This window comes from Gasterosteus aculeatus, chromosome 20 (assembly GCF_964276395.1).
Source record: "Gasterosteus aculeatus chromosome 20, fGasAcu3.hap1.1, whole genome shotgun sequence".
In the NCBI taxonomy this organism is placed as follows: Eukaryota; Metazoa; Chordata; class Actinopteri; order Perciformes; family Gasterosteidae; genus Gasterosteus; species Gasterosteus aculeatus.
The window spans coordinates 7,373,201-7,398,911 of record NC_135707.1 but is presented as its reverse complement, the minus strand read 5'-3'; the positions used below and the strand labels follow the sequence as shown (position 1 = coordinate 7,398,911).

Here is a 25,711-nt window from a genome sequence, read left to right as displayed (position 1 = left end):
ATCGCCACGTAATGTCTCAAGAAATAAGAAACGTAACCTCAATTGACATTATCATGTCATCCTGTCATATATCTGTTGTAGAGGACATCTACCGAGAGGTCAAAATCCAAAACGTCTATGTCACAATGTGAACTAATAAACTTCAGGAACTGCTTTTATTTTAGGCTGCCTTAAAAACATCAGCAGATTTGAAATGAGCCTCCCTGACTAACTCTGGCTCAATTAACTGTTGATTGGTGTGCATTGTCCCTTAAAAATAAATCAATAAACAAATAAATGTTAAATTCTGATAGTTATTAGTATTATTATCGCATTAGCTAAGTACCATCATTCATCTATATTCATATATGGTTGAATTACTTTTAATGTTGCATAAAATTATATTCATTAATTATTATGTATTGAATCCAGCAACAAAGCCACGCTGTGTGTTCGTTGAGTACACAGCAATTAAAAAAAATGTAAAAACAGGGCAGAAATATGATATGTGGTCATCCAGTTCAGAAATAATCCTATTGGTATTTACAATTTGTCTTAAGCACTTTGAGTAAATTGAACTACGAAGTGTACTGGGAGCATGCTCATAAAGATAAAAGAAATGCAGGGTTTATTCATTCTGATAAACAAGTAGCCTACTCCCATGAATGAATACAGGAGATAACGAGTCCGGAACTTATTTGGGGTTAAAACGCAGTCTCTTCTCCGGCGTTCTACTTCTGCCCCCTTCTGGTGAGAAGATGGATGTACACTCTCACTTCTGTGGCATTTTGTATAGATTCATTCATTCAAAACAAGATTTGGGTTCCATTAAAATATGTTCTTTTCACACAGACAAACACATAGGCACCTAATAAATCACATGGCGACATGTAGTATGATACTTTTTATTTTAACTTAAAAAGAGAGTGGATCAAAAACAGGATTCAATAAATTAGAAATAAATATAATTGCTGTAATAATTAATACATACATTATAATTACTCGATTGCAAGAGTCTGACAGAAACAGGCCCTCAAAAGGTTTTTTTTCTAGAAAATTCTAAAATCAAAATATTGCAACCCACTTAAACCCCTTCTCCCAATAAACAAAATAATTGATAAATTAGTAAATAAATAAAAAATAGCTCAAATATTAAAACCTCCCGAATAAAAGTGCAATCCCCCCCTCCCCCGAGTTTTACCTAAAATCTAAGTAGAAATTTAAAATAGGTTAGTGATTTCCCATTTTACAATTTGGAATGTAACATCCCTTTATGAGGATGATGATTTTACTAGTGGTAATAATAATAATAATATGATAATAATAATAATAACATTAATAATAATAATGTTGCTGTGTCCTGTTCAGTGTTTATCTAAAGTAGTATTCTTTTTGCATTTTTTTCTTGTTTTTTAAATGCTGCTCTTTGTAAACTAAATTATTTACAAGTCATTAGGATTTTCTCCAAAGTCTCTCTCTACCCTACGAATTTATTCATCTTTTTTTGTATTTTTTTTCTTTTTTTTATTACGAAACATCAGCCCCTCTATATTTGTCATGTAATAGACATGTTAAAGTCTATAGATGTGATATATCATCATTTTTCATCAGTATCTTCCATACACGCCCTGTCTGAGTCGTCTTAACTGTACTTAACACCCTGTTGTCAAACTCCACACAGACAAACCAAACTTTTGGCTGTATGGGTAAGATTACTGACCAGTGTGAACCGTGTGTATTTTGTGTGTGTGTGTGTGTGTGTGTGTGGTTGTGCACTTTATGTACATTTGTATATCAGCCTTGCAGCGTTCGAGGTTCAGCGTTTACGAGCGCATGTGTATTCATGTGAGTGTGTGTCCGTGTGTTTGGCTGCACTCCCCGGACGCACAAAGGCAGCGGGCAGTCTGAAAGCGCTGTGAACCCCGGGATTCCACCTCGGCTGGACTCTGAAAGGTCACCTGTGAGAGCATGGAGAGTTCAGGAGGGGGGGGGGGGGGCAGACGGGGTGATACAGAAAGAAGGAGGGAGGGACAGAGAAGGAGGAAGAGTATGTTAGAGAGCAGAGTTAAGAATGCACTGCAGTTCCATGTTTCTGTCTCATCTTTACATCTGGTCAAACATGCTCCTCCCATCAAACAAAACTCCTGTTGGCGCGACTCAAACTGCTTTCATACGGCTGCCAGCGGACTGCACCTAAGGGTGCTCCTAGCATGTCTTTGTTTCAATGTCATCCCGGTTAGCTCAAACAAGAAGGCGTCATTCACAGTTGTAAAGCTTCGTCTTTCAACAGCAACAAATCATGGTGCTTTGACACATACACACACACACAGTGTCCGGATCATGCAACTCAATACAGTGAAATAACCTTAGCTGTGATTCCGGATACTCGCGTGTCTGGGCGTATGCATGTGTGTGCATGTTCGTAAAGCTCCATGTGCGTTTATGTGTGTGACCTTATGATTATGTGCCGCGCTCGTGTGCCTCGGATCATGGCAAGCAAACACTACCACCGTCATGCATCACTCTCTGGCATTTGCAGTATAGAAATTCTGGGTGATAGTTTGTATCTGACGGGTGCAGGGACAAAGTGGTAGGTATCCGCACAGATTTGTTACGTAAAGATTTGTCTAGAAATAGAAACAGTATCCTTTATTCATAATGTGTGCTGCCATGTGACGGCGCGTCCACACACCGGTCTCACAGCAGCTACACATTTTCTCCTCTTTGGTGAAGGTTGGGGTTTGTGGAGGATCGAATTTGCCTCAAACTAAAAAATATCCTCTTTTCTCTCAATTCTCCCAGAATTCCTATAGTTGAGGGCTGTTCTCCAATAAGCAAGAGGCACTTTTTTTTCCACCATTACAACCACATACCCTTTACCTCTCAACACACGAGCTAGAAGTGTAGAGAGAGGAGGGTGGGAAGAGGAGAAGCGAAGACAGAATTTTTCAGAGAAAAACAGAGGAGGAGGAGGAGGAGGAGGAGGGGAGCAGTGAAGGGGAAAGGGAAGAAACACCACAAATGCACTGATAGAAGATGTAAAAGGGACCAAAGTAGAGAAACAAAGGAGCAAAAGACTGAAGTGCCACATCAAACAGTGTAATAAATCAGAATCCAGAAATATAAAACTACAGCTCAACAAAATGCATGCTCTCCCCCCAAAAATAATTTTATCATAAAAACCTTTCATTTTGATTCTTTCCATCCTAACCGGTAAGGCCCCTTTGGATCAGTTTGGAGCATATATAAACTTTTTATGTTCAGTACTGCATAGTTATTTCAAAGTCCAACATTGCCTGTGACTTGTATGTTTTATGAAATCATAATAGTCTTATATAGATTTTACTATTACCATAATTTTCATATTTTTGCATTTGCATACATTTCTCAGCCAGTGCACTATGGAAACCTCTGGAAAGCCTCTCTCTGCAGATACCAGTACAACTGGGATTATGCACTCCTGCATTACACAGTAACAGTGTAAAACAGACAAATTACCCAAACAATTTGTTCAGATAATAACGACACCAAACAGAACACTACAGAAACTGATCAAAAACAAAGCTGCGGAAAAAAAATAACAAGCGTTGCTGGAAAATTGATCAAATTACTATACAATTAATAAGTGTATCAAATATCCAATTAAATCAATTGATTCTGAGTACAGTCCTGGCTATTGACAGTTATTGATCAGTATGTGCACAGGTCAATACAAAATAAAGTCACAATGCACCAAACACAGTCTGTGGTCACTACAGCAACGGGACATGCAGGTCAACGCATGGCTGGTTGCTCGAGGTGACAGAACAAAAATTGCCAAGGGCAACCAACACAGGCAATCAATCGCCACAGCAACCCAAACACAGGCCAACCAATCAACTTACAACAATGCGAGAGGAAGGGGGGGTCAGGGCTTTATCGGTCACTAGGCAACCATTGCCATAGCGATGGGGTCCTCGTGAATTATGATTGGACGGAAGGATCTTGGGTGAGGTAAGTTGCCGTTTCAGGAAAAAGATCAAAACAGCAGGAAAAAAAAATAAGATTGTGAAAAAAAATAAAAAGGAAAACAATATTTTAGTATTTTCACTTTTCCTGAGTTGTTTTCATATGAGTAACCCAACGTATATTCACTGTTATGTCATGCTAAGCTCTTTATTTTTTTACTTTGTTCCATCATTTAGTTAGTTAGTTACTTTCCAGTTTTTTTTGTTCTTCGTCTCTAACCTAATTTCCCTCTCTGGTTCCCCCAACATTCAACACCTGACTTCATGTTGTGTCATTCACCACCTCCTGACCACCACCTCACCTCTCTTTATGTCTTCTTCTTCCTATCAGTTGTCACTCAGTACGGGCGGTTGGCATCTTTGGGCCTTTTCAGCTGCACTTTCAGTCTTTTCATGCCGATCTGGAAGCCATTCATGGCCTGAATGGCGGCCTGAGCGCTGGCCGGGTTATCAAAACTCACAAATCCTGGAAGAAGAGGAAGGAAAGGAAAAGTTGTTGATCTCCTTCACAACATCACAACATGCCTTTACCTCAACTTAACTTAAAGATATCAAATGTAAACCAGACACAATGCCTTGTGCTCCACAAAGTCACCCCGTTTTTGTCCCTTTCCTTCCCTCTGCTCTCCCCTTTCCCTCCCTCTCCCTTCCTCCCCGTCTGTGTGTCTCACCGAAGCATTTGCTCTGGTTGGTTGCGCGGTCAACAAACACCTTAGCCGAGATGACATTGCCAAAGGGCAGGAACATCTGCAGCATCTCAGAGTCACTGAACTCCTGAGGCAGGTGGTAGATGAAGATGTTACAGCCCTCTGGACCTGAGACACGCACACACACACACATACACACACATTAGGCAGTGTGACAAATTATCTCAGGCTGGGAAAACCTTGGGATAAACAACTTGAAATAAGACCATCGGAGCGAGATGGGTGTGGCCCCAGACGGGTAGGAAGTCACATTAACCTTCTCTCTGCTGCTGTTGCTGGGGCTGCTGGTGTTGCTGGGCAACCAGTGTTGGCTGCTGGGGGAACGGCTGCCCGACCAATCCGTAGGCAGCAGGATACGCCGCTATTGGGAGAGACAGTAACAAAAATCTTATTGGGTAAAAACAACAGGTGGCAACATGGCAGAGTCCAATGGAATCATTTCGTTTGAAGTGAAGGTGAAAACTATTAAATCTAACACTTGAATGGAGCAAGACACAACAGCAATGACATTGTTGGTCTGTTAGTCTGGTGCGCACACATTACAGTCCCCGTTTACTCAACAAGCATGAATCATGCATTCAGGGGGTGTAAAGGTATCATTAGCTGTATTGCATTTAGGAGCCTTTAATGAGTGTCACTGAAATCGGATAAATCCCAACAAAATTAATTCAACAACTACCCTTGAAACTCTCCCCACCTTGAGACGATGGGGGTCGAACCGACAGCAGACACCTGACCTTCTGCGGTTCCCTATTCACATGTATTCTGATGCAAGCTGCATCACTGTATCTGAAGCGATTTCTAAACCAGCATACGCGCATTTACATTGTACATTTGACGTGTCGGTTCGTGTGCCATCCCAACCCACCGTGGGACGTTTACCAAGCTGTTTCGTCACCTGTCTGTAACACTTACACCAACCTGTGTAGTGTTGCATGCCTGCATACGCTTGCTGTAGGGGGTCCAGGGCCGCTGCTGGACTCTGAGCTGTAGAGCCAGAAAAACACACACAGTCAGAATAAAAACAAGAAGATTAATACATATCAGATTGCCCGTAGTCCCTTAGCATATACTTTCTTCTTTGAGTGACAATTCAAACTTAAAAAAAGGACTTATAAACAAACGAAAAACCTTGATATGCGTGAATGCCATTGGTGTATAGTGCTTCTGTTGCCTGTTGTCCGTTGGTGGGGGCTGTCAGACTGCTGTAGCCGTTCACTCCTAATGGTGGAGGGAGAGATGGCACAGGCGTTGCCGCCATAGTTGGTGGAGTGTTTGTACCTACAGATGGAGATCGCAGTCCAGAAAATGAGTCAGTCACTGCCGCTCTTCAACTATAGTTACTGTTACGCTACATGTGTTTCTCTACATCGTCAAATTGCCCAGTTAGGTGTGCAATTACCGTACCAATGCAAAGTAAGTGCTTTTCATTTAAAAAAAAAGAATTTTTGTATTTAAAGACTGCCGACCATAATTTGTGCACTTATTTGTGCTTTAATATACAGCTGATAACTACGTCTACAAACAACACCACTCTACACAGTATAGCTTCTGTGCTCGTGTCTGAAGACACACAAGTTGAGTGTGCGAGGCGTGTGAGTTTGTCTGTGCGGGCCTACCCGAGGACGGCGTGATGGGTGTGATGGGTGTGGCAATGATTCCGTTGGCATTGAGCGCCGCCATCTGCTGCATCTGTACGGCGGCAACTGTTGCCACAGGAGACAAGTATGCTGACTGGGCAACCAGGGCCTGCTGTTGGACAAGCTGTAGACAGGGAAGGAAACCGAGACGGAGGAAGGGGATGGAGAGAAGGAGGGGCAGGGAAGGAGAAAGAGGGTAAAAGAGAGAGAGTGAGAGAGAAGACAAAGAGATAGTAAAACATATATGGGGGAAAGAGAGAGGGTCAAACAAAGAAGACGAAATGAGAGGAAGGGGCAGGGAGAGGGAGTGATGGAGGAACAGATGAATAGAGATCTAATTACAAGGCCATTATGTCCCGAGTCAGTGGGTTAATGGTTGTGTGTTGCGGGAAAGCTAATGTCAGATGACGTATGTTCTGTTGTCTGGGTAATGTCATTAGCCCCAATTAGACCACTGATAGCCTCTTCAAACTTATTACATCCTTTCATAAGCACAGGAGAGTCTTACAAACTCACTGTGCGCGCGTGTGTGTGTGTGTGTGTGTGTGTGTGTGCGTGTGTGCGTGTGGTGCCCGAGTGCTTGCCTGTGCGTTGACCGCCTGTGTGTAGGCATTGTAGGCGGGGAAGTTGAGGGTCATGGGGCTGAAGATGCCGAGCTGGGAGGCCACCTGCTGCATCCTCCTCAGGCCCCGCTCCTTCTCTGTGTCGGCGAACTTCACCACCAGACTGGACGACGCTCCCTGTGAAGCCAAACGGTGAAAATTGAGAAAGTTTCAACTGCAATTACAAGTAATGCTTCATGTTGTGCACTTTATCTGTTAACGGGGCTGGGCTCCATGTTTATTCACTCATTCATTTTCTGCATCCACTTAATCTTTTTACGATTCATGCGGGGGCTTGGGCCTACCCTATCATCCTGTTGACGACACCCAGGACAGAAACGAAGGAGACAGATGATTACATTACTGACGTTATTACCTACAGAAAATTGAAATTGCCCCATGTGACTCGTGCAGATGTCTTTGGAAGATCACGTGTGCGTGAGGGTGTGTGTGTGTGTGTTTGCCTTGCGAGTGTGTGTTTTGTTTTAAGCATTAGCAATCTAAAGCATGCGACTTACGGGCATTGTGCGGCTTCCATGCAAGCTGTTGATGGCAGCCTGGGCTTCAGCATGACCTTGGAATTTAACAAAAGCGCACCCTGCAAACGACAAGCGAGTTAGTTACAGCACAAAGACAATATCAAATTGCTTTACTCAAGCGCGTGTTCTGTACGTGCTTCACCTTTGCTGGTGCCGTCCGGTCCTCTCAGCACAGTGCACTCGTCTATGCTGCCAAAGGGCTCAAACAGTCTTCTGACATCCTCATCGCTCTGTTGCTTTCCCAGCATGCCAACAAACAACTTCCTGTCCTCTGAGAGACCAATAATTGGAAAGAAAACAAAGAAAGGATAAGAATCAACTTAATTTCCCCTTTCAACTAGTCACATCTATGTTGATCAGACAATACAAGTTGTGTTAATAGAAATAAAAAGCTACTGTTTGTGTCCAGCAGGGAGCAGTGTTGACTACGGAAATGGGTGATGAGATAAGGGAGCGGAAAGAATGGGATTTGAATCTGTGCCTGTGTGTAAATGTATTCAAAGTATTCCGCACCCGTTGGCTACTTTCCATCTATATCTGATCTAGTTGAGACCTACCGCTCTCTCCGTCACACTGAAACGGTTTGTGTGTGTGTGTGTGTGTTTACATGCAACGATGCTTTAGCACTTGTCTCACCTCCTCTTCCCTCACTGTCAGCTGGTTTCACCTGGATTGGCCGATTCATCTGCGGAACAAAACAAGAGGACACATCAACACAGATGGTCAACGTTGGTTGATGTCTCTGGGATGGACTCCACTCAACCACTGTGAAACCATGAAATAGTGTCGAGCATACAAGTAGTCGACATTGCTTTTGCGCAAGAATTCAAACTGTAATGTCATTACTCACAGTGTGTGTGTGTGTGTGTTTTAGTCACTGATAAATCAGGTTTAGCAGGTGGCAGGTGTGTCTGCTGGGACAACCTTAAAATCTCTGATTTCACGCACACACACACACACACACACAGTGACAGAATGGAGGGGGGATTGAGAAGTGACGAGATTAAGAATGCAGGCCAGTTGATCTGGATTACAGAAGAACTACGGATTAGATGAGGGACAAGAGCAGATTGAGATAGAGAGGAGAGGAGGGTGTGGGCAATAAGATGGCAATAAGTGTGCGAAGCGAACAGGCGCAGTCAGCTAAAAATAAAAGGATAGAGATCGAGAGTCAGACCTGGGGGACCCCGGCAGACTTTGACCGACCTAAAGGGCAGGTGGAGGCCAAAAGGAACCCATGAAGTGAATGCTGGAAAACGAAAGCACTATAGGAGTGACACGGAGAGATGGAGAGTAGGAGGATGAAAGCAAAGCTGCCCCTCTGAGGATGATTCAAAAAGAATAGAAAGAGAAAGAGGGGGAGGAGGGAGGAGAGGGGCGTGAGTCAGTCGTGACTTCCTGGGTCTAAAAATTGTCACGACCACAGAGATCCAACGCTAATGCATGCGCGCGAGCACACACATGTTCTGAGTGGCAGTAACATGCATACACCATCGACATGCACATTATCACACACAGAAACGCACACACGCACAGTGCTTAGTCATTGCACTGAGGCAATGCGAGCGAGTGTTAATGCCAAAGGATGGGATGCGGTGGGGGAGGAGGAGGAGGAGGGCTGCAGAACGATGGGGATGAAAAGAAAGAAAAAGGGAGGGAGAAAGAGGAAAAAAATGGATGGATCCAGATTAGCAGAGGTTTGACGAAGGGAGTGACATCGAAGCACAAAGCAAAGCCAAGAAGAGAAGAAGAAATCAACATGTTTGTGGAGGAGACACTCCCATTTTCTGAAGCTTTAACATGTTGCAAAACCGAATAAAACATTTTTGGAACAAACATCCTTATGAGACAGGCCCAGATTTAAAGTTCCTCATTCGTCATTCAATCATTGGTTTGCCTCGCTGCCACTGAAAAAGTGATTTGTCGCAATAGTGGTTGAATTAGATGGATTTTGCATTTCGGAAAAGGGAGGAGAAAAACTGATGAAAAGGGACGGGTAGGGACAGAGAGGAGGAGGAGGAGGGTGGCGGAGGAGGGGGAAAGGGAGGGGATGAGGAGGAAGAATGGAGAGAGGTCCCAGTGGGGTGTTAAGGCAATGTAATAAAGCTGGTAATTGAGGAGAGGGCAGAGCCGAGAGAGAATGATCCATACGTTTGATTAATCAGCTCTCAGCTGTCACCACAAAGCTATTGATTAAGGCAAGGCCATCACACACAGTCCGAGACACACACGCAAAAACACATCTGGATGCATGTTTGCGTAAAACACACAAACACAAACAGTTGTCTACAGAAGAACGGATAATGTACTGTACATTTTTAACCCGCAGCTTCATTGACTGGAACTGTCGTCATGAACGTAAAGTTACAGACTCACACACCCTCACAGTTTCCAGTGACCTTGGATTCAAACTGTCCTCCCATCCATCCCTCCCTCCCTCCCTCTATCCATCCATCCATCCATCACACTGCGATCCTGATGCTTCTGCTATCCATCCACGCTGCTGTCCATCTCGCACTATCAACTCATCGATCAGTGCCGTCTTGTTCATTGATTTCGGCCGTGTTGCAGAGCAGCCTGATTGTAGCAGGATTTGTGTACACTAACCCTTTCCCTATCCTGATGTCCATCCATCACCCCTTCCATGCCTTCCTCCATTAGCCCTATTCAAGCTCATCATTGTGACTGTGAAACGGGTTGAACAGAAGGACTCAATGATTCCTAACTGCAGTTTATCAATCTGTTCCTGAGTAAGTGGAGGTGTAGAAAGACACACTGCAATGACCCGTTTGATGATTTAAAGTAACCACAGGTTGACATGATGCATTGAGGAAGACAGATGGAGGCGGAGGAAGAGCCAGAGAATCTGAACATGAAACAGCAGACGAGAGGTGCAGACCGCTGCCACAGAGACAACACAATGGCATCGGAAAATTGGCATGGCAACCGACTGGTCGTCATGGCAATCATATGACGGCACACTGGCTAGGTAAACAAGGATGCTGGTTGCCAAGGGTGACTGCGGTGCTCTTGGAGTAAACAAAGAATGTGTGCAGGAGAGTGCTTTGCTGGCTCCATCCTATTATCCTCAGCAGCTTCCTCTACGCGTTTCATCACCCTTTGAGACGACGACACAGCAGAGGAATTAGATGTAGTAGAAACGTATGAGAACAAGGAACAAGGACGGAGGATTTATGAAAACCATAAAGAGAGGAGAGCAGCATTGTGTGATTTGGCTGTGAGCAGGAGAAGGAGAAGGTGAGGGACCTGTGTCTACATTGTAGTTATTAAAATTCCCTTGAGCCGCAAAGAAAAGAAAATTGCAAAAACACTCTAGTCCCTGCTAGTCAGTAGCACTGCTATGCAGGCTTTTCTCTTCCTTTACCCCAACACACATAAACAGCCACGCGCTCCTTTCAAGTAAAATGCTCCTCTAATTACTCACGTTCCAATTAAGACTTAATTAACAGTAACCATCTGCAGGCGCGAGCACGTACAAGGAGCCGGCTTCATACTGTAGCGCGGTTTGATCCGTCCTGCTGAATACTAAGAAGCCCCTTTCTCTATCTCTGAGGAGCGGAAATTCGCATGTGAGCGACAGCGCGGCGATGCATGAGGGCGAGATATGTGATACATGATGGAGCGTGAGCTTGCACGACCACTTGCACTCAGCCGAGGCTCATCCACTAAAACATGCATGCAAAACACAGCTCCATTTGCATGCCGTGGTGCCAAAACAAATACCTCACATATGCACACAGGCCCTCTGTATACAGCACACTTCTCCCCACACACCCAGAGCCCCCGCCCTTACGCACAACACACCGAAACAAACATCCTACAAACATACAGTTAATCTTACTCCCTGCAGTAACGCAGAGAGGATTATGCCAGGATTAGAGGATATTAAATCCTTGGATTATCCAATCAAATCTCATTCTACCCCTCCCCCACACACCCAAAATCAGTGGGGCAAACCATCGCAGCACATCACGAGGGTAGGAGGCAGCGTGCATATCTACATGTGCGTGTGTACGTGCACTAACGTGGAACAAAGTAGTGTTAAACCAATGTCATCATTACGGGAACTGTTTCCGCTCCAAATGTCCCCGCGAGCCGAAATATAAAATAGATGACGGACAATAGGGTGTGTGCGTGTGTGTACAAGCGTGTGTGTGTGCACAGAAACACAAACACTCTTCATATCTATCTGCCTCACACGCACACACACACACACACACACACACACAAACCCTTCCCCCTTGAATCTCAGACTGGAACGCTCCATACACACAATTTAAGATGTCCATTTTCCAGAGCGCACAAGAAAAGAAAACTATTTTTATCCGTTCGCCACCATCTCGCATTATTTCTTCCTCTTACTCTTCCCCCATCCTTGACTCCCCTCCTTCCTCCCTCAACTCCATAATCCGTCACTACCCTTCCTGACGACATGGGTATCACTGCTTTTTGAAATCTTTTTTTCCATCCTCTTCTCTCGCCTACTCCATCTCATTCACTTCCTCCTCTCGTGTTGCTCTGACTCTCTCTCGTGTTTTTTTCTCCAGCATTGCTGTAACATGCCTTGCAGGCCAATAAGCTCATTATAGTGAATCCTTAAGTTGAGAACAGAGCTAAATATTAGGACTGTTCAACCCCTATTTGTCTGCCCTGGACAGAACAAATAGCTCAACGTGATTGATGATTGTTTGATATCGTTCTGGCTGGATTTTGAGCTCCTGGAATACTGGATACTTGGTAATCAGTGCAAAATCATGGAGAAAGGATTCTTTATCAATTAGAATAAATCCATTGCTTTTGTGTGGAACAGCTTGGATGGCACATGGATTTATGCTACAGATGGGCAATATTTACAAAAAAGGAAGGAACTAATACACCTTTGACAATAATCTGTAGTATGGGTGTGACAATCGTCTCTGTAGGAGCTTTTATTTTTCCACTTGATTGTTGAAATTTTAACTTAATATAATAGTCGATTAATCATTATTAATCGACTATTTGGAAAGTCACGTTGAAATGTTTTTCTGAGGGGGATAATGCATGTACATACTGTAAAGCCCTCTGATACAAATGTGTGATTCGGGCCTAACAGAATTAATTGAATTGAATTGAAACGTTTAATAATTTGACATGCAAAAAAAAAAAGGCAACAAAAACAATCCCAAAGGAGACCATTTTAGTTAAATGAACATCATGGGCTTTGGGCTATAGGTTGGGGGAAAGAATTATGATTAATAAATGCATCCAATCACTCGATGGTGGAGATAATCATTACTTGCAGCCCAACAGAGAGAGATGCCACATATGATAATCACCAAAAACCAAAGTAACCAAATCCGTCATTCGTCTCTCTGCTCCATTGCAAGCACCATCCGTGTGTTTCAGTGCGTTTATATTTCAGCGACGCGGGCGGGATACCGTAGCACGCAACACTCCCTGATGGCGACGAAGTTCGCGGCTCTCGCTCACCGGCGGGTGAAAATCCGTGCATGTGAGAAACAGAGCAATTGAGCGGGAGGGTGGAGCAGCCCAGGAGCACAGCTCCACCCAACCTCTGTCCCCTTCTCTCTATCGCACCACGTTAGGCGTTGCATCCCCCCGGGTTACCTAGCAACCTGGCATCTCGCTCAGCGCTGTTGCCTGGCAACGGGGGCCTGCAACCATAATACAAGCTCGTGAGCGGCCCATCCCCCTGCTCTCATCCCTCCTCCTCCCTCTGTCTATCTCATTCCATTCTTCACACCTGAGAAGTCTGCCCTCCTTCTCTTCCACTCAATACTTTATCTGGCTGTTAACCCTTCGTCACCCTCTCTGCTGGAGCGTGGATTACCAACATATTCGCTCCCGTCTCTCCTTTGCGTTTTTAGCCTTTATCTCTCTCCGTAGTAATGGTGTCAAACCATGCATAAAGCAGAACTAACTACCCTGTTGATCCTTAGAATATTATGCTGTTTTTGTAAAACGTTCTGCATGCAGCAGCGGAGCACTCACTGAAATTTGATCCTTTGGATTTACTCCAACATAATCCAACGGCACTATAGCGGATAACTGTTAGACCTATGCACTTGGACCTTCTTTCTATTTTAGGGAGTGTAAGTCCTTTGGGAAATGAACTGGTAAATTAAAAAGGCTGCTTCAAGCCATACAAATTTCTGATTGCAAAAATCTCATATTCACCGAGATTACATTTAATACAGCGCCAGATTTCTGGATGCTCAGATAGTCACAGCGTTAGACAGGATGATCCTGTAGAACTAGATGAGAAAAATCTGAAAATACTATTGTTCCCAAGAAGACTCAATCAAAAGGAAAGATAATACCGACCATATATTGTTGTGCTCAACGTGAGCAAAATGCATTTAGGGTGTTTTTAAAAAAAAATGTGTTTGACTCTTGCTTCTATGTCGTTGGGGTATGACTCATAAGGTCTACCTCTGATTTACAAAACTCTCTTTACTCAGTTCCAAGGCTCTTAAGATCACCCTCAGGCCTGGATCTATCCAAGCTATGTTTAGCTTGCCTCTCCTGCTGCAGCTTTCCATCACTTGACATCTTGTACTTGTCCTTGTGATATTTTCTACTACGGTAAACGTGTTCCCATTGAAGACATGTACTAAATACACAAGCACGTGGGTGGAAGTAACTCATATTGAATGTCTATCTTATGAATTGGAAGTTATTGCTTGCTAGGTTGATCGTATGAAAACCTAGTGTGTGTCCTCAAAACAAGGCCTAAAGATGACAGAGCAACACAAGGCCTGCAAAGCCCCAGCTTTGGCCTGCGGTCAAAGACAGCGGGTTGAAGTTTAGTTAGACAGGAGGCCTCAGAGCGGAGGTCGCACCCCAGGTGCAACCGAAGTGCCGTCATCCCTCTTTCCTCCCTAATCACACACACCCACATGTATAGACACACACACACACACACACATATGCAGACACAGACCAGTGGCCCCCTCTGACAGATGTCTGTGTTTAAACTGACAGAAGTGCGCCCTGACTCCCTCCCACTCCTCCACCACCCAGAAAACCCCTTTTCTTCCCTGCACAGCCCGCCTGCCCCTTCCTCCACGCTCATTATGGAGAACTTTTGTCTTGTTTCCTCCTTCCCTCTAACCCGACGTCCTCTACTCCTCCCCTGTCTCACCCTGCCCCCTCCCTGTCTATACTCCCCTATTCATGCCAAAAGCTCTTCATGGGCCTCCTCAAACCTCCCTTTCATTCAGACTAATTCACACCCGACCCCACCCCCCCCCCCCCCCCCCCCCCCCCCCCCCCTCCCCTCATTGTATGGCCCTGCTCCATACATCCAGCTTAGTGCAGACATATAAATATTATATGTTGAGACAAGGTGTCTGGATGCAGGTTTTAGTCAGGCACTCTCACACAGGCAGTATAAATATCATCCCTGAATTTTTATGATGGCAGAGGGTTTGTTTTAGCTTTATTTCACAGACAGCTAGTCTACATGCACACATTTGCCAGCCAAATGTACTGAAATCAGCATAATTCGGTGGTTCTTCGGAAAAAGACAATGAAATTGTGAAAGTTACAGTAACTGATGTAAAGAGTCAGTGATGCTTGCCATGTGATCCGGCACTGGAAGTCAGTGACTCTGCTCAATGATCAAAGCCCTGCCCGAGATCTGGGCATCTGTTAAGCATGCCACATTTAAGTGATTTTTTGGCAGACTCTGCTTTCTGGCGCTTGCTTTCATCCTTGATAATCCCTAAAAAAAACGAATACATAAATGAAAGACGTCCCGCCGTGTACTTACAATAATCAGTCAAATAAAACTATTTGCATCACTCAATTTAAATACGAGGACTTTATCACTGTACATGCTTTAAGTAAAAAAAAAAAGCATTGCAATAAGCGTGCATTTTGCAATAAACCACGTGTGAATGCAGGATTTAAATGCACATTAAAGCTGCCCGTGCAGTGCCTTCTTCCGGATTTGAAGCCAGCTTTGAGTTGCAAGAACAAAGCATCCGGCGTCCAGCATCAGATGCAGTAATGATGAAAGATAATTTCAACTAAACAGTTCTTTTCAATTTGTGAATCTGGAAACTAGACCCCGCAGATTTTTGCAGCAGGCTGGATTCACTAAACAGATGGTGTGCGATATGGACGCAACGCAACTTTGGGCTACTCGGCGGCTCAGCAGCTAAGAGACACAGAATTGGCAATGAACAGTCACGTAAACTGGTAATTATGTGTCCACACATACTTGATCAAATTGGCCCAAGAAACAAATGTTCCTCTCTTTGTGTGTGTGTGTGTGTGTGTGTGAGTGCGCATGTGTTAGGCCTCAGAGAGGCAGGTGCTCTCCGGGGTCAGACTTTTATGAGGCTATGATTAGATTCTGCCTCAATTTTGTGGTGAAATATGAGGCAGACACTCTTTCTGCCCATGTTGCATGCGCAAACACAACCAGAGCACACACGTGCACAGCGCAGACTTTTGGAGACAAACAAGCTAAATCCCTTTTGGTTTTAGCTGTACACAACTCACGCCAACCCCTCCCTTTACGCTGCATCACTCTCGTTGGCTCTTTTATCTTTACTTCTTTCACAGACACACACTTTTTTTTTCTACACCTGTCACTCTACTCCCTTTCCATCCCACACACAGTGAGGATAAAAATAGAGACACAGCATGAGGGAGGGGGGAGCGATACACATCACAAACCCCATCAGGCGAGGAGAGATAGAGGCAGAGGGACGGCGGCGAGGGAAGAGGCGAGAGGAAATGAAAGACAGAGAGAGAAAAAGAGGGAGAGAGGGAGTCGGGGTCTGTTCTGAATTGAAAGTGCAGCAGTAAGCAGTGAAGGGGAATAGTAAACAGTGCTGCTGACCACATAAATATGCTAAATTAGCCTACAAAGTCGCCCTAGTGGATAATTGCTCATCATAGCTCTGCCCTGTAGGGAGGCTGCCTGCCAGGCATCTTAGATTCCACATGGAAACACACACAGAGCAGAACACACACAACATGCACACGCTACACGTCCTGAGAGGATCGGACAAACATCAACCACAAAGAAGAGATGATGGACCCATGAGAAGAGTGTGTTCACAGTCATTCTCTCAACAGTACGACCGTACTAAAAAGAGACAAGCAGCTCTTAATTGCAAAACTAAATGTCACGTTTCAACATATTGGGCTTTCCTTTTATTATTCAGTGTTACACTGCTAACTGTACGGCAATAGTACACGCGTCCACCTTGAAGGAACCCAAACGAGTCCAAACTGTGCACAGAGACACTTTTATTTAGCCCTGCATGGGACATAAATACAGAATTTAATCAACCCATTAGGTTTGCATGATCCAGCTGTAACCCGAAAACTATTTCAATTTAACGGCAAAGGAACGTTGTCAAACCATAAACATTTAATCAATATTACTATTACAAACTGTATTATATTTTGTATATGTGTATTGATCTTCTGCTGTATCAGTTATTGTTAACTACTTGTCCTGTGGTTCTCCTTCTGCCTTTTTAATAATTCATTAGGCATCAAGTGTGCCACGGGTAGCGTATTGTGTGTATAAGTGTGTGTGTGTGTGTGTGAGGCTTCGGTTTGGCTCTAATCAAAGCACAGGGAGCAAAGTGCTGCCTGGAGAGCAGTGAAGCATGACAACACACACCTGGTAAGCTGCTTATCACACTTTAATTTCACCTGCACTGAGGTCCGCGGATGCCAGCGTGACCAAACAGATGTGTGCGAGTGTGTGTGATTGTGTACGCGCATGTGTGTGCGTACGGACGCTCGTGTTTGAAGTAGAACAAAGATAAAGGGTTACGATAAACGCAGAGAGAAAAGCGAGTGCAGATTAAATGGAGAGAGAGATATCAACAACAGAGAACAAAAGGAACAGATAAGGGGGTAAATACAGCAGCGGTAGGATGGGGAGAGGGGGATAGAGAGGGGGAGGGAGGTGTGAGGTTAAAATATGAACAGCCCAGGACTGAAGTGTGGCCTTAGAGAGAAAGGGGAAGGACGGAGATTAGGATGGAGGAAGCGTGGGTTTTGCATGAATGATTACTGTAAATGTTGGGTCTCCAGCAGAACAAAATATAGCTGTTCCCTTTTACTCAAATATAACGGTCAAAAATATATTTGGGTTGCGTGGCCAACAAAACACTCAAGTCATTTCAGAAACAGCATGTCAAAGGCATTAGGCTGTAATACTAAGTAATAAAATCACATAATAAATATCAAAGATAAGGTAAAAAAGGAGATTCTTTATGCAAACGTTCCCTTCACCATCCCCCCATCACCGCTCTTTCCACAGCTCTGAAACCAGCCACAATGAATTAGGTGACGAGAGGCTGAGCCCTGACCTCTGACCTTGGACATAAGTTGGTGGCCTACTGCCTCCTACCCTATTTAATGATAAGACAACAGCCCATGTTACAAGATATAGTCCTGCAGGATGTAGATTTATGTGTCCAATCAATACATAGTATGTAAATAAATAAAAAAAATTTAATACACGGCCAAGTGGCTTAATGGGTGTTTATTTTCTTATTTGTCCTGTTCCCTCATTCCGCATTATTGCTATTTTTTGGTTATAAGATTCAATAAGGTCAAATCAAATATAGATATATTATATATGTAGATATAAATATGTATATATATATATGTACCTTTCCAGAATTTTTTCGTTTTTCCTAAGCGTTATTCTTTGCATTATAGCCCTGATATGCGACAGCTTAACATGAGCTTGTTCGTGTGGATGCATCCCGGGGGAAATCTCTGTAACGCATCTAATACACCAAAACATCTGTGTGCTACAGTGGGACTTGCTGGTGGTTTCATGTTAAACTCCTTCCATTGTGACTAATATATTGTAACTCTCCCTCTCTTCATCTCATGGTCCCTCTGTGCTTTTTCTTGCCTCTCTGTGTCCAAATTAAACACAAGGCGCAGGGAACTCTTGATAAGGCCATCTGTTCATCTCTCTCTCTCACAGTCCCTCTATCGTTTCCTCATTTTCCAATCTGACAGCTGACTGCCTCTGCAGAAGCTAGCGAGGGGACATCTGAGATATAGTTTCTCTGCAACTCTGTTTGTCTCCTTGCTTTCATTCCTCTACTGGCTGGATGGAACCGTTAAATCAGCGTTAAATCCCATCAGTGAGTGACAGACAGAAGCAGCACGAGCACCGTTTTGCATCGGACCTGTCACCAAACTTTTAATTGCTTGGCCATGGTGCTGGAGAAACACATCCGTATTGGTGTGTGATGATACGGCTCTGTTAAAGTTGCATGATGTGCCCCGACGTTCCACCAGTATTCGCAATTAAGAGCAATCCCAAAGATTCAAGACAACACGAACACACACATGCGCACAAACACACACCTCAGGCTCCTTGCCCTACGGTGAGCCCGGGATCTGACTATGAAAATGAGTTTGTGAGAAACTAATCATGCAGCTTAACAAGTGAAGCCGGGGAAGAGGGGGAGTAGAGGGAGGAGACGAGGGTGTGAAGCGGTCAAAAGGGTCAACTAATCAACACGAGGGGAAATGAGACCACGGGTAGAGGAACTGTGAGGGATTGGAGGGGGGAGACAGAGAAGGGAGGAGGGGGACTGACGTTCAGAGGAGGACTTAGAAGAAGGGTTACCATAAATGACTGTGAAATGAGAATCGGAGGAGGAAGCGTGAGCGTGCAGTGAAGGGAAAAAAATGAGTAAAAGACGGCAGGAAGGGAGAAGCAGGGATGAAAGAGGGATACCATGAAGAGATTTAGAGAGGAAAAGGGGCCGGCGATGAAAGGGTTCGGGGCATTGAAGAGAACATTCTGTAATATTCTACTGGTGCAGAGAAAACCCACGGAGGAGACAGAGGGGGATTTGGGGGGGGGGGGTAAAATTGAAAACACGGAGAAAGAAATGTAAGGAGGAATAAGGGAAAGATGAAAAAGAAATTCTCAGGGAAAGAAAAGCGTTAGACAAGTGGCGGATGTGGGTAAAGGAGAGGGGAAAAAAGTCATGTCTAAAGCCTGTCAAAGACGGCAATTGAGAGCGAGGAGGAGGACGAAACACATCATTGAGAAAGGGCATCGACAGGTAGGCGGTACAGTGATAGCAAAGCTAAACCTAAGAGATTCAGGCAAAAAGAAATACGATTTTGATTAATCCTGTAAGAAACTCAAGTCAACCAAATTATTCTCAGTGGGTGATTGTGGGAAACCGTATGAAAATAATTGAAATTATTTGCTGTGTGGAAGTAACAAATGTGGAGAATTTGATCTATTTAATGTTATTCATCAACCAATTCACTGAACTGAAATAAACATAAGGCTATGAGGAGGTTGTTAATAAAGAAGACTTCTGGCCCAAAGTAGGCAGAAAATCTGTTCCAAATATACACTTTAAGGGGAAGGCAGGAAAAACCAAATGGAATCCACACACGGAAACATTCACGTTGACGATGAACGCCGTCTCTGAAAATGCGAATCCAGATTTATCTAAAAGATGAGATGCTGAAAGTGGATGCTCTAAAAAGCATCCACTTTCCTGTGACGAGCTGGTTTTGATGTCCTCAACAGGAACGGATGGTAATAAAAAGGGTATAGAGGAATTCGTCATGGGTCAAAGGACAAAGGGCAGCACGAGAGCACCGAACGAGACAGAGCTGACAGCGGAGAGGAGATTTTCGCAGAGAGGTCAGACTCCTTAGCAGGCCCTAATTGGATTAACGTCATTATAACATGCTATGTTTGTACGTGCAAGTGTGTGTATGTACAAATGCAGAGGCATCTTAGAGCTGCATGGAAATAGCGCGCGTGATTATAATATATACGTATTTATGTGGGGGTTTGTGTTCGTGTGAGAACATTTCCCCTCCCCCATAAGCCTTTTCTTCAGGCTCTCCTCCGACGGTTTTCTCACAGAGATCTTATCAACACCCCAGCTTGCAGAGAAGGTGTAGGAACAGAAATTGAGATTAGTGGCTGAGCGACAATAAGATAGAGAGCGGCTCAGCGATGGGGAAGGTACAATCCCCATTTTATTATAACTGCTGCAAATCAGAGTTTGGATAAGGGTGGGGAAATTACATCTGTAAAAAAATAAATAAAAAACGTCCCCTACTTTAAAATCACTCCCTCGGCTGAGTATCAGCAGTGTGCCCGCTGCTTTCTGCGTAAACAAAGTAGGGATGCAAAACGCCCCAGTGTAAAATCCGCTCTGAGCGGCAGCCGGAAACCAGGTCAGAGAGAAAACAGCGAGAGCGAGCGACAGAGAGGTGGGCGGCCTTACGGGACAGAGGCGGATCTCGCACAGTGGCCCGTCCATAATGAACAGGGTCCTACCCCTGCCGAGCCGCGGCGCACCGTCCCTCCACGGGAGAGGCTGAGGGAGGCTGGGACAAGACAAAGGGGAATGGCCACATTAATTACACACAGTCTCTAGGCGGGAGCTATCACCGCAGGCTAACGGGGAGGCCGGCACAGAGACGGAGACAGACAGAGAGAGACAGAGAGAGAGAGATGGAGAAATGGAGATGATTATGCCCTACGTGGCTCTGACGAGAGGGAGTGTTTGTCCTTCGCAGCAAGACGCCTGCTGGCTGCTGAGTTATGTCACAGTGTTACTAATGGGAGATGAACCTCCGGCAGAACAGACACACACTGATCTGAGGCCACTTGTGTGTGTGTCTCTGTGTGTGTGTACAAGGTAGCATCTGTGCGTGTAGGTGGGGGGACGGGGCACTTTTTTGCATGAGTGTGTATGCAAGCTTGTTTGTATTGTTGCATATAATTGTGCATTGTGTACTGTTTGTTATGTGCACTTACCCCCGGTAGCGTTTTCTGCTCGTGCAGGGCGCTCTGGGCTTTCAGCGCCGACTCTCTCGCACAGTACGTCAGAAACGCACATCCTGCCAGACAGGGAGAGACAGGGCAGGAGAGAAGAAGAAGAAGAAGAAGAAGAAGAAGAAGAAGAAGAAGAAGAAGAAGAAGAAGAAGAAGAAGAAGAAGAAGAAGAAGAAAGAGTAAAGGTAGAAAAGGTCAGTGAGCAGCTCTAATATCTGCCATTCTCTATCTCTGTCTCTGTATCACCACCTGCCAAAACACACACAGCCACACCATTTAAATCCTTTTAATGTATCCTATCTGATGCCATTCCTGAGTTTATCTCCCCTACTCTGATTGATCACGGGGCTAAGTGCGAGATGATTAATATATATAGATATATATATCCATATATATAGATATAGTCATGCACTGTAATTAAACTTGACAACACCATGATGATGCACTCTAGAGCAGAGAAGGACACGGCACGGCACATTGCAGAACGGCACGGGACGAGTCAGCACACATGACAGCACCACAGAGATGTGGCGTGGGGCTAACAAGGCCTTACGGGCTGAGCACAGTCAGGTTTCCTCCCCTAAACCAACCACTATGCATGCCTCACGATCACTCCAAATACACTCCCTCTGTTTTCCTATGTGCTGTACCTGTGTCTGTGTGTGTGAGGGAGGGGTAGGTACCAGAGCTGGCTGGCCAGAGCTGTTTACTACACCTGTCACCAGCACTAAGACAACAAGATTAGCAGCAGGTTAGCATTCCGGTGACATCTCAGACGCGCTAATGTTGATTCGAGGTAAAGGAGAGAAGATTTAAAGCTTAGGATGGAAACATTCATATACACGAGTGGACGTACACCCGAAGGGTAGAGAGTGACTCAACACGATGACACACACACACACACGCACACACATGTACACGCATGCATCTTATGGTCCATCTCATCGCTTTAAAGAGGGGGCTTACTGTGGCGGTGGGGATTCTCAAAACAACAGATTCTTTCCCTATGTCACCCAGGCTTACAGGCCCATTACACTGATTGGAGCACACAGCCTAATCTGGTTCATAACACACCGTACCCCGGGTCAGTGGGATTATGTCGGTGTTTGTTACTGTTTATTACCTATCTATTGTTAGATGAGGTCGTTATTCAAATCCCGCCAATCACTAACACAATTAGAAGTCTCACAACTCCACTCACCATATTACGTATGACCCCTTAGTGCCTTCCTTAGTAAATGTTGGCACAAGCGAACTCATGCACAAGGACGTTTTTCGATTTACAGTGTACGTGCAGTAATCAACTCGGCTTCCCTTGTCTTCGTGTTCTCACGTTGCAGTGTTAACAGGAGATGGAGACGAGAGGAGGTGTGACCGTTTCCATGGTGACGTGTGACTCAGCGCAGGAAAATCCACCCATAAAGCTGCCTTCCTGTCACACCTCTATCTATCGAGTATCTGTCTTTTTATTGTCTATTTGACTGTCAATGCTCAGGCTGCGTTATAATGACAATACGTACCTTTGTGCATGCCTGTGTATTTGTCCTTAATCACAGTTAGCTCATAGATCTTGCCAAACTGCTCAAAGATAGGCTTGAGATCCTTCTCTTCCAGATTCCGGGGAATCTGCCCCACAAACAGCTTAATGGCGTCGGCCTCCTTCATCAGGACGGAGCGGAGAGGAGGACTGGGTATTGCAGGGGGTGGGGGGGTAAACAGAACAGGAGCAAGTATGCCTGGAGAGGAGCAACCAATGCTGGGTGAGTCGTTGGGTCACAGCCAGAGAAGTTGAAACACAGAAACAATGATCCATGATCCATTTATTTATTTCCCCTACTAATGGATTTGTAATTCTTACACGTCTAAGACCTTTATACTGTTATCACAATAAAATGAGCAATATACCCTTGGGTGGCTGCTTAAAAAATGTAATTTGTTACATTAATAATTGTAAAAATACAATTATATTAATAATACATAAAAATCCATATATATTGACTCAACTTTCTTATTCCAATATGCTCTTAACTTATCAAATATATCCCTCAATTATTTAAAGATATACAGAAATAATTTGATCAATTTGAGTATTTATTGTCTACCCTGACGACAAAGGGCCCCAAAACCTTCTGGTAAAACAATTATGCAAATGTTAATTAGCCAATCAAAAAACAATGATGGAACTTTCCCTCTTTCCAATTATATAAATATATATATATATATACCGAAAATATCTTTGGCCATTCATTACCTTTTGGTGGAGAAGCGGCGTTCGGGATCTCTAGAAATAAAAAAAGGAGAGAGAGGAAACAGCGTGTTTGGGGGGTAAATCATGGCAATAGAGCGGTTTCTTTGTTTAGCCAGCTGTAGGTTACAACACACACACACACACACACACACACACATACACACACGGATGTCGTGGGGCTCCCTGGCTCTTTGTCCGACCCCCCCCCCCCCCCCCCCCCCCCCCACATACACGCACACAATGTACACGTACACGCACGCACGACCAAACCACACGGAGAAACGCTCTTACCGTTGCTTGTTGGGAGGGTGCTTGCGGGCAGAGGGTCGTCTGAAGCGGGATGCTTTCCGTCGGGTCCCCGTTGTTGTCCTGGCCGCGCGCGCTCTCTCTTTCTCTCCCTCTCTCTCTCGCGCTCTCTCTCTCTCTCTCTCTCTCTCTCTCAGTCCCGTCCTCCTTCCTCCCCTCTCTCGCTCTGTGGATGCTCTCCGCTCTTTGTGCCAGTCGGACTATCCTCCTCCTCCTCCTCCTGCTGCTCCTGCTCCTCCTCCTCCTCTTCCGTGTACGGCTACTAGAGGCTCGGTTGTGTTTTTACGCCCCCTCCTCCCTCCCCCTCACACCGGTGTTCCCCGGGTCTGGAGGTGTGAAGTTGGATGAGTAACGTAAAGAGTCCACGCAGGTGAGACTGAAACCACAGCTTGTCCCCGGGACCACTGAGATGTCCCCCTCGACTGCTAAAATCCAGCTCGCGATCTAACGTACTTATAACTTTCACCAACGCGCACTCTTGTTTTCCTATTAAATAACAGTGAAAACACGTAAAACGCGGGTAACAACAGTATTTGCCCGTATTGTTCTAACCGTAGATTGGGGTGAGTCCTACTTTCTTTTTCTGTTCTATCCTCTGTGCTCTTGGTGCGTCTCACCCGTTCAACGGCGGGATGGCTTTTCACGTCCAACGCCGGTGTCTCTTTGACTCTCTCTCTCTCTCTCCCTCCCCCTCCTCTCGCCGAAGCGTTGGCAGGCGTGTGACGTAACACCCAGGGACGCTCAATAAAAATGTCGAACTCGCTCGAACGAAAAATAAAATAAAACACAACAAAGGCGTCCTCTGAGTCACCGCCAGTTAAAGTCAGTGCTGCGAGCTGTTCCATACTACATTTTCTATAATGTTCAGAGGTTAACTGTATTTTTTCTTTAACAATTTCCCGTAGCGACGCTTTGCTGGTGAAACCCTTTTACGCGGTCCCCAGGCTACACCGTTGCGCGAGGCCGCCTATTGTTCTGAGCCGCGAGCTCTGGCCTTGGTGCTGAAACGATGCCTCTTGACGTGAAGCCCGAAGCGCGCCGCCGACCACGAGCACGCGGTCACGACCGCTACAGCTGTTCACGCCCGAGCCCGAAAATCGCGCTCACACCCCCACGCGGAGTGAAACGTGTGACGGGGAGAGGGAGCGATGGCTCGGGGACGGAGTTGGCCTACTTTACAACCTGTACTGTGGGAAACCGGCCGACATTGGGCTTCACTGAGAAACAACACAAGCGGCGTCCAATTTTGACGCCAAACAAAATAGCAAAATTTCCTCTAAATTGCCGTTGATGTGTGCGTGCTTGCAGAGAGTCTTGTAAGGTAGTCGCACGAGTGAACGGAGAGACTTACAGGGTTCATGGTAATTTACTCCAAAAGGTCACTATTTGCCTGTTTCACTTGGCCGGTATAGGCCTAGAATATCCTCCGCCAGATTCATCCACCATATACGCTGCACCCCTCCCACACACACACACACGCGAAGACACACGCACTCGCATGTCATCTGGCCACACTATATAGGGGCTTCCTCACAAGAACGGCACCGACAGAGGAGGCAAGCGGCGCCCCGGGGGGGGCATGAGCGGTGTGCAGACAGCACGCCGCCGGAGCGGCAAACCCCCCCCCTGCACGGCGGAGGAGGAACAGCTCCAACGCACATAAAGGGCAGCGAGGTTGGTTCATGCCACTCCGAATTATTGTTTAACAAGAGAAGACTATTACTACACCTTCATGTAAATATTCTTTAGTGTCTTGTAGTACCGATTCTGCAGTTAGGGCTTTGTGGAATTTTGAAAAAGGTGATTTATCAATAGCCTGAAACAATCGTCTAAAATG

The 25,711-nt window shown here is 45.1% G+C and overlaps 1 protein-coding gene across 10 annotated transcripts; it reads right to left on the bottom strand.

Annotated features, from left to right (window-relative positions):
* Window positions 1–870: 870 nt before the first annotated feature.
* celf3b (cugbp, Elav-like family member 3b) lies at window positions 871–24,573 on the bottom strand. Of its 10 annotated transcripts, none has more exons than XM_078094840.1 (16): window positions 23,860–24,503; window positions 23,572–23,601; window positions 22,841–23,056; window positions 21,971–22,047; window positions 21,303–21,385; window positions 8,111–8,159; window positions 7,617–7,745; window positions 7,454–7,533; window positions 6,918–7,073; window positions 6,313–6,457; window positions 5,825–5,974; window positions 5,615–5,680; window positions 4,950–5,054; window positions 4,658–4,801; window positions 4,289–4,452; window positions 871–1,937 (listed from the first exon to the last, which is right to left on the bottom strand). In XM_078094840.1, exons 6-15 carry the CDS (start codon window positions 8,157–8,159, stop codon window positions 4,325–4,327), a joined length of 1,152 nt encoding a protein of 383 aa, XP_077950966.1. In that variant the 5' UTR covers window positions 21,303–21,385; window positions 21,971–22,047; window positions 22,841–23,056; window positions 23,572–23,601; window positions 23,860–24,503; the 3' UTR covers window positions 871–1,937; window positions 4,289–4,324. The 10 variants fall into 10 exon arrangements, with proteins under 10 accessions (XP_077950966.1, XP_077950965.1, XP_077950967.1 ...); XM_078094839.1 differs by having other exon boundaries at window positions 5,609–5,680; window positions 23,860–24,051; XM_078094841.1 differs by having other exon boundaries at window positions 5,825–5,914; window positions 23,860–24,051.
* Window positions 24,574–25,711: the final 1,138 nt, after the last annotated feature.